Source organism: Schistocerca nitens, chromosome 1, assembly GCF_023898315.1.
Source record: "Schistocerca nitens isolate TAMUIC-IGC-003100 chromosome 1, iqSchNite1.1, whole genome shotgun sequence".
Classification (NCBI taxonomy): Eukaryota; Metazoa; Arthropoda; class Insecta; order Orthoptera; family Acrididae; genus Schistocerca; species Schistocerca nitens.
The window spans coordinates 450,379,170-450,392,384 of NC_064614.1; the positions used below are offsets into that span (position 1 = coordinate 450,379,170).

At 38.9% G+C, this 13,215-nt stretch overlaps 1 protein-coding gene across 1 annotated transcript in view; it reads left to right on the forward strand.

The window, feature by feature from the left end:
* LOC126235957 (transcription factor E2F5-like) overlaps nt 1–13,215 on the forward strand; it is a 72,062-nt gene that overhangs the window by 3,406 nt on the left and 55,441 nt on the right. Inside the window, exon 3 of the mRNA XM_049944929.1 lies at nt 6,661–6,772. Coding sequence (XP_049800886.1) covers nt 6,661–6,772 — 112 coding nt within the window. The remainder of the gene's footprint in view (nt 1–6,660; nt 6,773–13,215) is intronic.

The window sequence follows — 13,215 nt, forward strand, 5'->3', positions numbered from 1 at the left end:
TAGACAGACAGGTGTTGAAACAAAGTACAAAAGTGATACAAAAACATTACTTCTGTATCGCAGCAATTATATTGTAAACAGTAAAGTTTACTTGTGAACTATCACTGTCGTCCTGCGGTGACTTTCTCCTCAGCAGGTATGCATGCAGATTGTCTGCCATGCATGGCCACTCATCCTATGCCTCCTTCTTTGGCGATTCCTTTGATCGCCAGTGAGTCTCTGTTACCTCCTGGAGTCCACTTTCGGCACTTGCTCTGGCAGCTTAACTTCACACTACCTGCAACTTTCCCGGTGGATGTGAGCCCTTCACCACCTTGACTTCGTGGAGCAGCCCATGTTAACCTTGGCCTTGATTTGCTTCCTAAGAACACTTCTCCAGCCTCACTCTAGTGCCTTCAGTTTCACGATCTTCGCATGGAATTTTACAAAAGTACCTTTGTGTACACTGATGGCGCTTGGACTGACCATGGTGACAGGTTTGCCTTCGTCATTGGTGTCCACGTCTTTTGATATCGGCTTCTGGAACATTGCTTGATATTTACAGCCGAGCTCTTTGCCCCGTATAAGGCCACTTAGTACATCCAGCAACACAGACTTTTCAGTTATGACATCTGCTCAGTCTCACTCTGCGCCTTTCGGAGTCTATGTGCGCTGTACCTTAGTGCAGCGGGTCCAGCAAAACTGTCGCTTGCTCACTGTTGGTGGAGCCACTGTGATGTTTCTGTGGGTCCCTGGTCAAGTTGGTCTGCCAGGAAACAAGGCTGCTGTCAAGGCTCCAGTCATCGTACCCCATCCCACTAGTTCCTGTATTCCCTCAGATGATCTGTGTTGCATTTGTCAGGAGGTGGTGTCCCTTTGGCATCACCATTGGTCCTCCCTTCATGGGAATAAACTTCGGCTAATTAAGCCTGTCCCAGTGGCTTGGATGACCTGCTCTTTGCCTTCGATGCGGGAGGAGGTCATTCTAACTTGGTTGCATATTGAACACTGCCTTTTTAGCCATTGTCACTTGATAAGTGCCGCTCCCCCACCAATTTGTACCCATTACGTCCAAGTTTTAACTGTCTGCTATTTCCTGACAGAATGCCCGTTTTTTAACAGTTTACGTTCCAACTTGGGTTTGCCGTCTTGTTATCAATTGTTTTAGCAAATGGGTCATTCCATATCAAATCACCCAGTAAAAGATAAATTTGACACCCACCTCCTTAGATTTTCATGAAATTTGGCTCAAATGGTTCTAATACCATCCTGACAACACCTACAATTTTTTTTGCTGTATCTCTTATAGTTTTTTTAATAAATTTTTAAAGTTTTTATGTTTTGCATTTTCCGAACCTTCGGAAATGGTAAATTTAATTTGTATTCGAAACTTTAAAATTGCTTATCTTAAAAACTCTTTTAGATAACATCATGCATTTTTGCAGCAAGTTTATTTATTATACGTATTTGAAGATAAAAATGATACTATTAAAATATATTAATATTTTCTATGATATATATATATATATATATATATTTCCCCCGCCCTGGGTGTTTTGTTTTATAAGAATTGCAATATCTAGAGTCTCAGACCTGATAGAATGCTCAAATTTGTTTTAATTTACTCTTAAACATATAGGCTACTTGATAAAACAAAAATAATGATGGCTTTTTAACATGTTTATTAATTATAGTAGATTACATTAGAATTATGTACAAAGATAGTGTACATACGGCACTTATGTATAACCCAACTGATTGCTTGAAACATTGAATTTTTTGAGCAATTTTGTCTTTTTAATAAACATTAATGCTGATTCAAACTGTTTTTCCATTTCATCCAAGAGCTTTCAGTTCTTTTGATACAGTCTTTTTTGAAGTAATACATTCTTCCAGTGCCGCTTGATTGAGGTGTGTGTACTACACAGACTGTGCTCCAAATGCACTATGCAAGAATCTTCTCTTTCAGGCCAATAAAATGATGCAGCTGGTCCTCAAGGATGTAGAAATAGAATTTCTGCATCTTCCTCATCATTGAATATTGATTTTACCAGTCCAAAGTACCAGTTACCATCATAATTTGCAGCCACATAGCTATTTATGGATGGTTCAACACGAACCCAATCAGAAGAATAATGGAAAGAAAAGACTAAGGATGGTTTTACACTATCTGTAGTCCTTCTAATTTCAAGGTTGTTTGTTGGAAGTGGTTTGAAGTTATGAAAACTTCTTGTTCCAGGAATGGTTCGGGTTGCTGAAAAACATTTTTCTAGTTTTAACCGTAGCAAATCAGCTTCTTTTTTGTCAATAAAGTGAAAATGAATGTTTTCAATATTTTTTCACAAAACTTGTACACATAGATTGCTGTCATTATTTGTTCTTCATCTGAAAGCTGTAGATTGGCTTTCCTTCTTTTAATAGTTCCTCCTAGGCCATCACAAATTGACTTCCCATGACTTGTTGCAAAAAAAGAATGTTGGGCCTTCAAATTAAAGTCTCTCAAGTGTCCAGTCAAATTTTTAAAACTTTTTCTATTTTCGTACTGCCCAGCACAACCATCTGTAAAGTAGTGAACTGAGTCAATGTCAGTATGATGTAATGACAGCCACTTTGTAATTTCTTTTTGTACAAAGTTAACAAAACCAGTGTCATGTTCTTGGTCATCACTAATAAAACAGTGGTTGGAAACAAAAATATTGTTTTCCTCATTTCTTAGAAAAACTCCCAACTGGGTGTAGAGTACAAACCACCTCTATTCCAGTGGTAACTTTGGATCTCATTTTGTATAACAAAGGAATAATTTTCACTGAAATCCATCACAATAATTGCTGTTTTGGGTGGTGGGTCTTCTTTCAATCTTTTAAAGGCTGCTGATTGGGATTTTGCTGTAGAGTGCGGGGTGAGCTTTTCCAATGACCTAACCAATAAAGAAATGTAGTCTTCAACACTGATAGACTGTTTGATCATTTCTGCCCTGTCTGTGTTAACCCACTGACTGATTACAATTTCTTCTTCTAAATCATAATCTTCACTTAGTTTTTCAGTTAAGTACTCAGTTAGTGCAGTATTTGCAGGACAGCTGTCGCAATGATGTAGCATGCAGTTTTGGTTTTCCGTGTTGCACACAAGCATCTTAATTAGGTCTTCATAAGATTCTTCAATTTTCACAGCATCCAGTAATAGTTTAACATTCTGGTGGATACTGCATACACATACAGTGTGTGTGCCTGCAGCACCAGCAAGGATACACCATTTAGGTCTCAAGAAACAAAATTTTGAAAATCCTACTTCTACATCGGGATTCTCCCATTTGAAAGAATAATAGAGTTCTCTCAAGTTACACAAAATGAGTCTTTTTTGCATGTACACATTTTTTTTTTAACACTTACTTTGTCTTTTGTTCCAGGTAGCACTCTGGAACTTTCACCCTTTTCATAAAAATCTGTTACAAGTCTTACTGTATTTTCAAAAAGAGTTTTACCTTTTTTTGTACCAGGAGTTTCCAAAATACCCTTTTCAGATTTTAGCTTTCTAGCTTGTCGCACCATGTACTCACTCACATTAAATTCTTTCGTCACTTTATTTCGACTCCAAGAATCTGGAGTCAAGGTCAGAATCTGGATTTTTCTAGTCCTCCCAACAGATGAAATCTTCTCTTTCATAAGAGAAATCATTACATCAAAATCCTTTCTCAACCACACTTGTATCTTCTTCGTCATCATCAGAACTTGGTGCATCATATTTTAATGCTTTTGAAACCGCCTTCCTTTCCCCCCCCCTCCCCCCCCCCCCCCAATACTGCTAACCTTCCTTTTAAAATAAGACCCTTTACTTTGTTCTGACAAGCCATGAAGCTTTATCGGTGTTAAACCTAAATTATCAAGAGCAATGTTTGTTTGTACGAGGGATTCATTTCTGGATTCCAATGATTCTAATTCAACCATGACTTCATCATCTGTTTCACTTTCATTGACTTCAACTCTTAATTGTCCCTCACAAAAGTTACAGCATGTTGAGCAAAGCTTTTGTCCAGGTTTTATGCTAATATTTTTTGTCAGTAATTGTTTAGAAAGATCCAAGCCTACACTTCTCAACGATTTTTTGATGGGCTTTTTGTGTTTTTTAATGGGTCTACACATGTTGTTTGATACTTTTCAAAAACATTTAAAAAATAGTAGCTGTGGTGTGAACGTATATTCTTAAATTCACACAGATTAATTCCAGATTGTAAGTGGATCAAATCTTTTTCTTCCTCACTCAATTCAGATACCGGTTGTAACTTTTTTAAGGTGTGTAGGTTGTTTGGAAACAGTCAGATTTTTTAAGTAACCCTATGGTACAGGTTTGAATATCTGACATACTGATTTCACTTTTGGTCTGATTACTGTTCTGGTTACTTTTATAGGATATTGGAAAAGAATCTCTGTAAACTAAGTAACAGTACTTACTGAAAGTTCGAATAAACTTAATAAAATACTATCCAAGCACTATTTAACACTGTAATAATTTTTTACTTCAAAACACAGGAGTAACAAAACAAAATCCAAGCGTACATTGTTACTCCAAGAAGACAAAAACTTATTTTCGGTGTCTAAGTCACTTGGTACTTTTTACTTTTAAAATATAATAATAATATTTTAAAAATTAGATAACTATTAAACAGGTTAAAAAGCCAACATAATTTTTCTTTTATCTAATGGAGTATACAATTAAGACTATTTTAAAACAAATTTGAGCTTTCTATCAGGTCTGAGACTCTAGATATTGCAGTTTTTGTAAAACTAAACATCCGTTAGCTAAAAAAATAATAATAAATAAAAAACCTTGTAAATTTTTTCATTTGGAAGATTTTAATATATCTTTATGGTAATTTTTTTTAACATTTAGATATAATACACAAACTTATTCCAAAATTTCATACTGATATCTTGAGTATTCTTCTTTAATATACAAATTTTTTAGTTGTGAGGACACGTTTAAGTTATGATTTCCGACTGCTGAAACAACGCCAAATCTAAAAACTTGATAAAAGAAGTAATTGTACCAATTTTCGTCAAAATCTGACATGGTTGGTGTCAAGGCCTGGGTGACTTGACATGGAATGACCCAAATAACACCTGCAGGCTGTTGACTGCGTTTTACTTTTTATCCGTCACAGCAGTATGGCGAAGACCAGTTAATTTTTAGTTTTGGACCTTTGTTTCTGTATGGTGTCTTGTAGCCTAATTTCCACGTCCCTGTTCTTATTTGCCTTCTCTTATGTCAATTGGGATTGGTATATAGTTATTTTTACCTCATCTGTGTCTTGTTCTATAGTGTTAACTTGGGCACATATGGCCCTATTGTTTCGCACCCTAAAACAAAACATACATAAACAAGAATTATTACAAAAACAAACACACAAGCATACATACCTTCATCAATATTCAGTAGTGAAGAACATCCTGAGTAGTATCATCATCTTCTGATTTAAAAAAAAATCTGGTGTTGCAGACGGTGTTAATTGTTACTCAGATTAAGACTCCAGCAGCTCTCCCTCAGATTCGTGATCCAAAATATCATTTAGTGCATTTATAATGTTCTCTTCTGTTCGTAGACATTTGGCTATAATAGATTTGTATATTGCAAGCACTATTTACACAGTTAGAATGCACTACTGAAACCATATTTCAAGAGACAAAGGACTGGCTGCGCAGTACTTGCATACACACACAGATTTGTTTCAAACTGCTCTCCCACTCCTCCCGTGCTGGAAAACTGCAATGTCATTAGGCAGACAGTTTTGTGATCGTTGACCAAACAATAAGCATAAAGCTACACGAAAAATGAAATGGTTATAGCAGCTGCAGCAGAGGCCAGAACTGATATGTCCTCAGTTGTAAGTGAATCTTCATGTTTCTCTTTTAAAGTTTCCCCATAAAATGTAAAAGTAAATATAATCACTAATTGCCTTGTTTCACAAAAACTCTCAGAAATTCAGCGCTCTAGGCAATAATGCAAAAGAGTGGCAAACGAAAGAATTAAGTAGTGAGGTCACAAGTGACCCAGCCGCACATCTGGTGTTAAGGCATTGGTTTGTTTATTTGGTCGCAGAAACTGCTCACTACACCAGACTGAACTGCTGCACAGTACTCCATCCACTAACCATTAATAAAATTCCCAGTCCTTCCCATTTAGGAAAGCAAGTAATACTCTATTTGGTATTACAGGAAACCAAATAGCACACACAGCCATCAATGATGAATTCACAATACGTACCAAGAGCATGTGCAATTACTTTCTGTCCTTTTACTTGTAGTGAGAGATAAACGAGCTTTTTAGATTGCAATTTACTCACCTTTGGCCACTGTGATTACATTTTCATAATGTATCTATGAACCTGTTCGTGATGAAATCGAGTAATGATGTATAGTGTGTCACTAGTGTGAAATTTTTCGAATTCAGTTTTCTCTTGCATCATGGCAGGTTGCTAGTGTAGTGGTGCTTGTTTCCTGCAGTAGCCTGTCATTTGAGCCAATGCATATTAGCGGTACATCCACAATACTTCATCGATGTTATCCATGTGGCTTTGCACATTGAAATTCAGCAGTTGGGTGTTATGAACTTTCACATGTAATTATCTATCATTATTGTATATGAAGACAAATGTGTGTTCAAATGTTGTGCTTGCTTTATCAATAGGGGTGCTGGTCCTGGCTGCAACACACAGGAAACAGCTGAACGGCTGTCAGTATTGAAGAAAGAAATTGCAATGCTGGATGAACATGAACAGAAGCTTGACACACACAAGCAGGTACGTTAAAGAAACTGGCTGTGATTGGATTATGTGAGGAAAGATATTTTGCCAAGTGGTAACAAAAAAGGTTTATTTTTTACATGTTAGATGACAGCTCATCCTACCGGATGGTATTTAGTTGTTTCACATTTTGTCATATGCTACTATTTCAATATCCAATTAAAACATTTTAATTTGTAAATGATTACTTTTATTTACTCACATTTTTTTGTGTATACTTCACCACTTTGCCCCTTCCAGGAGACACTGGCTTATCATAGGCACCTCCAGTGCTGGGTGAGTGGGTTTGCATGCCTCAATGATGCTGAAGGCTATGCTGGTTGCAGCATAGCTGCTGGGAGGATCACTCAACCCGGACAGGCCTCAGCAGAAGGGCCTGACAAAGTGTGTCCCACAATATAAGGAAAGGAGAGCTGCTTTTTCCTCGTAGGGTATGGGCATGGTGGCCCTAGTTTCCCAAATTGGAGACTGGCCAGTGCTTCCAGGCATTTTCAACTGCAAACTCTTCCTGTCCTCTAGGGACGATCATTAGGTGTGGAAGTGGAACATTGGGAGTTTTAGAGAACAAGGGCATTGGCTTCACTGCATGGGCCGCAAGGAAGGTACACACCTATAAACAAAAACTCAATAACAAGGTTTGTTATATGCTAATGAGGTGATTGACAGTTGTAAAACACTCTAGCAGGCATTGTCTGGGGCAACCCACACCCTCCCCCATCCCTCCCCACCCCGCACCCCTGCCGCCTGGTTGTACAAGACATACTCGGGCACGAGAGGCTTTGCCTGGGTTGATATTTGTTTCCCTAAAGGCTTCTGGAGTCACCGAGAAGATCTCTCTCTATATTCGCAATGGGTTGAAGTTTATTTTTGGGTGCTTACAAAGTGTTAAATGACTTCGTAAAGGTACACTTTTAGTTGAAACTGGCCCATCACAACATGTACCTGAACCTAAACATCTGAGGTGTAAGACCTAAGGTGACTACCGTGTTGTCACTGAATAGCGTAACTCCTTTAATTTCCATAAAGGCTGCTCCCATGTAATGAATATGGACCCTAAGCAAGTAGATGAATTTAAAACATGAGTGTCACAGAGGTGCAGAACAATATTGGGATAGTTGACACATTTGGAAGAAATCTGCATCATTTATTCTAACCTTCAATATTCCAGAATTATTTGAATGTATTCTTGCAGGTTCTATCTGTCTTTTCCCAACCCAAAGTGATGTTCTAAATGCCAAACATTTGATCATACCAAGGCATATAATGGTAGGGCTAAGAGTGGAAATCAATTGTGGAGGCACTGCTTACAACCAGGCAAGTCTTGTACATTTCCTCTAAAATGTATCAAGTGCTCAGAGGTTCATCCAGTATGAAGCAGGAAGTGTGGGGTTTATAATAAGGAATGGATAATTCTGGAGTTGAAAGTTAAGAAATGTATACACTGTGGTGAAGCTAAGAAGCGAATTGCTAAGTTGGTTGCTTCCACACAAACCTGGACTATAGATTAAAGTACAGTGGAATCTCACTTAATGAGCACTGCCAATAATGCAAAATTTGCATAACGAGCAAAAGAACTGTAAAAAAAGTAACTCACTTAACGACCGATGTTTCATGTAATGAGTGACGACAATTTAGTGTAGTGTCACTAGCTGTTAGTGTGTGGTGGGGGAAATATTCAACAATATGAACACCTTTCATTGTTGGCAGCAACATATGAGCAATGTCTTTAGAATATACTGCAGTCTGGATTTAGTGCTCTTTCTGCCACGATCTTTGTGCAACTTGTGAGCACACATTTTTCTAATCTTCTGTTCTCACAGTGTTTTTTGTGTGCATATTTTAATAACCTTCATAGAAGTGTCCCTGAAGATAAAGCCTCAAGATGATGACCGTAAGAGAAAGAAAATTACTTACAAATGAAACATAAAATCATTGAAAAACGCGAATGTGGTGTGAGTGTTGCTGATTTAGGATGCACAGACAATCGGTCTACGTTAACTATTTGCATTATCCTCAAGAACAAGGACAAGATTAAGGGGAGAGATGTGTCAAAGGGAGTGACAAGAGTATCTAAACAGTAGTTTCATATTCTGGAAGCTGTCAAAAGGTTGCTTCTTATATGGATAAATGAAAAGCGATTGGAAGGTGATGCTATTAACGAGAACATCATTTGTGAAAAGTCGAGTATGATTTTCGCCAACTTCGGTAAGAAGACACCTGGATCATAGATGACCAAAGATGTGTTCAGCGGAAGCCATGGGTGGTTTGAGAAGTTCAAGGGAAGAACCGGCATCCACAGCATTGTGAGGCACAGCAAAGCAGCCAGTTCCAACACAAAGGCAGCAGAGAACTTCATCAGCAACTTCAAGATGCTTGTAGATTCTGCGGGTTATCTGCCATAACAGGTTTTTAATTGTGAAGAGACTAGTCTATTCTGGAAAAGGATACTAAAGAACATAAATTCATCAAGATCGGATTTCTGCCTCCCAACACCACTCTACTTCTCCAGCCTGTAGACCAGCAGATTATTTCTAACTTTAAGAAGCTCTAAACTGAGTTTACTGAAGCTTTGCTTTGAGGTGACTGAAGCTACCAATTCACTCTGGAAATGTCACTTCACCATTATTGCCTGCATCAAGATGATCAAAAAGGGCTTGGGAAGGGTTCACCAAGAGAACTCTAACTTCTGCTTGTAAGAAGCTTTGGCCAGAGTGCGTTGTCAAATGTGATTCTGAGGCATTTGAGTCAGTTCCTGTGGAGCCTATAGTCAACGAGATTTGGTCTTTGGACAAATGCATGGGACTAGAAGTGGGTAACAATGAAGTTGATGAGCTTGTGGAAGATAACGGCCAGTAAATGACCTCTGAAGAGCTTGCGGAGTTGCAGTGTGTTTCACAGCAGGAAGTTCCTCAGAGGAGTTCTTCAGAAGAGGAGAAGCAGTACAGAAAAGCAGCAATCTTCTGGCGCAATAAGTGAAATGGTGAAAACCTGGGAATCGGTTGCATCATACATTTAAAATCATCCCAATAAAGCAGTGGCCTTGCACATTAAAAATTTACTTGATGACAGTACTCTGTTGCATTTTGCCAAGTGTTGAAGCATCAGCAGAAACAAATAACTATAGATAGATTCCTGGTAAAAAAGAATTAGTTATGTATTGTGAATAATAAAGTACACAATACTCATATCTATAATTTATTTTAATAAATGGCATGAATTAGATAAAACTTTTAGTACTTTTTCTGCCCGGAATATGTTATCGTATTTTACATTAATTGATATGGGATAAATTGTTCCACTTAATGAGTGTTTCGCATTATGAGCAAGCTTCTGGAACGAATTATGCTCATTATGTGAGGTTCCACAGTACAAGTACATGCACTACCTATGGAAGAAACACCAGACTTGACCCCAAATCCTTTCAGAAGTCTGTCAGCAATGGTCTTGGAAGTTGTCACATACCACTGCACATGATCAGAGGCCTACTAAGCCATCTCCTCTACCTATACAGCCAACAGCTCCTATAAGTAAGGAAAAAGTAGCTTGAAATAGAAGAAAGTGGCTACTAAACTGTCAGATCAGTGAGTGCTCTCCCTTTTTGATTGTGATTTTGCTGTTGAGGATATAGATGTCCACATGGAGAAACTGGAAAGTAGGGCACTGTCTTACATTCCCTCTGATCTCTCGGGTAAATCACCGTCGCTGAGGGAGGAGGACAAGGGCAACAATTGGGACGCCAATCGCATTTGGAAGAAATGCAGCTCCTGACCCAGGAGAGGCCTTTCTGCATCTGCTTGCAAGAAATTCATTTTAAAGTCACTGATACATCTGCTTTGATTTTATTCTGATTGGACTAAGGATGTGTTGCCTGTGGGTTGGCAGAACCACCAGTGTTGAGCATGTTAGATCTGGTCCACCACAGTGGTGTGTGGTTGGGAACCGGAACCTCTTGTAAGAGCTCTGTAGACAGCTTCCTGGAGGAAGCTCGTGTCCCGCCAGCAACTAATTCTTGGCAACCTATGCACAGCTGGTATACAATTGACTCTATGCAAGGACCTCCAGCTGCTACCTCTTGTCTGTGTTCATATAGTTCCCACTCAGAACCTCCTTAGATATCCTTATCTTGACTGGTTTCAAAAGTTGCTTTGGAGGTGAAAGCATACCAGTGGCTTTTTGAAGTGTCCAGTGTGGTGCATGTTCCATTGGTTGAGAAAGAGAGAGTGATTAGGAAAGAGATCACTGTCACTGAGGTCGCCATGGATGTATCTCTGGATGAAGAGAGAGATGCTTGAGCTGCAGATTGACCTGAGGCCATGGGGCCATACTGAATGTGCTGCATGGGTACAAAAATAAATCTTCTGTAATATTATGTCCAGAAAATCACAGTGGACAGATTATGCACCACGTAAAGTATTTACCCAATCTTATGATTTGGATGGATCTCTTTCACGACTAAGAAGAATGTTGATCCCACCATTCTGATGATGGCTTAGTTAAGTTTTCCACCACTATCCAAATTAGACACATCTACGTAGCCTCAGGCTACTTTCTCCCTGCTGTTGTGCATTTAAAAATTTTTATGTATGCATTTTATATATCTAACTGTTTCTGGTGACTAGCTCTCTAGTCCATTCAGTCTGCATTTTCTTATCCCTTTTTAGTTTCTTGCCCCATTTTAGTTCTACTGTGGTCACGCCTCATGGTGTATACTTCGGTGACCACCTACAGGTTTTAGCTGCCTGGGTTTTATCTCACTTTTAACTATCTGGCTAAAGTTAGTATCACATACATTTCTGACATTTGGAACTGGCAGTTCTCCTTTTCTTGTTTCATATCTTTTTACATAATTTTTGTTTAAATTTAGGGCTTGATAACCAACTAGTTTAAGCCCTTTAAACCAACAACAGCAACAACAACCTGCCATCAGCAGCAACAGCAGCAGCAACTATTTTTGCTGAAAGGGTTTTCCATGTATGCCTTCTCGAGCACTTTGCAAAGTATGATGTGGAGTTACATGCCATAATGATAGCACTGGAGTAGGTTCAGAGGCTTCACAGTGTGAAATTTCTTGTCTGCTCAGACTCATTGCAATACAGCTGAGCTACCAAATGTAAACAGTGGACTTGTTGATTCATATCATCCATGACACCTTACAGCAGATCCAACACTGGTGCAAGGAGGTGCTCTTTTGCTAGGTGCCTGGACATGTTGGTATACTGGGATATGCCACAGCTGAAGCAGCATGCATCATTGGGAAACCAAATGGTTGGAAGTGGCGAACAACAAACTGCGGTCACTCAAATTGACCACACGGGTATGGTGGACTTTGTGCCAGCCACACCAATGGAAGGAAGCGCTGCTCACCAGACTGTGCATTGAACATTGCCCAGTAATGCTTGGTTGCCTCCTCTGGCAGTACGATTTACCACTCTGTGATGTTTGTGGTGTGCCACTTTCATTTCGATGTGACTAAATAGGCATTAGGGCAACCCACAGTTTTGCTGGAGATCTGCCCACGATCCTAACTGATACCGACACCAGTGTTAACACGGATTTTGAAATATTGTGAACTGCTGCACCTCATCCCTAAAGTGTTGGTGCTCTGGATGGGTGAGTTGCCCTGGCAGTTTGGAATTTTTATTAATTGGTTTTTAGGATAAAAGTTTTGTGCATCATGACGGTAGTTTTTTATAATTGCCGAGTGGACTTTCATGTTCTGTAAGCACACCTCCACCTGTGGGGACAGCCTCCTTAGCCCCCTTCTGCCCCAAGCGAATGGCATGCTGAAACCTTCATAAGGGGGCTGATGACCGTGCTGTTGAATCATCATTGGCCACATTGTGTGTGAAAGATGTTTTTCCTTGAGTGTATGGATTTAAATTACTCTTTGCAGTATGTAAAATAGATTAAAACCAGTATGAAAATAAGTTACTGCAAGTGAGAATATTTTTAATGTCGTGCATCTGAATTTCATCTTTCCTGTGGTGTTCTTTTCCAAGGTTTGTTGATTTTACCCAACGTATAAGAGACTATGGAATTGAGTAGAGACAACCTGACCACTCTGTTTAAGTTACTCAGGAACAGTTTCCCGCACCACCAAAAAATAACTTCCTTTGTGTAAGAAACTGTTTATATACAATTGCACAGTTAGTGCTTTCTGTCATTGTATTACCATTATAGTGACACTAATTCATCCTCCTGCCAATTACAAAGTTATGACTGTGATATTATTCTTGGACACACAGCATAGTACTATTTGGACTTTCTCATCAGCAACTAGGCAGCTTTCTGAAGCTTGTCAAAATTTAGATAATGCAAAACCCAGTGGGCAACTGTCGCTCATGAATGAGCAGATACACATCATATTATAGAGAATCATTGCTTTAAAATTATGGGACACAGCAGACATTGTGATATATATTTACTCCAGAATTGCATGG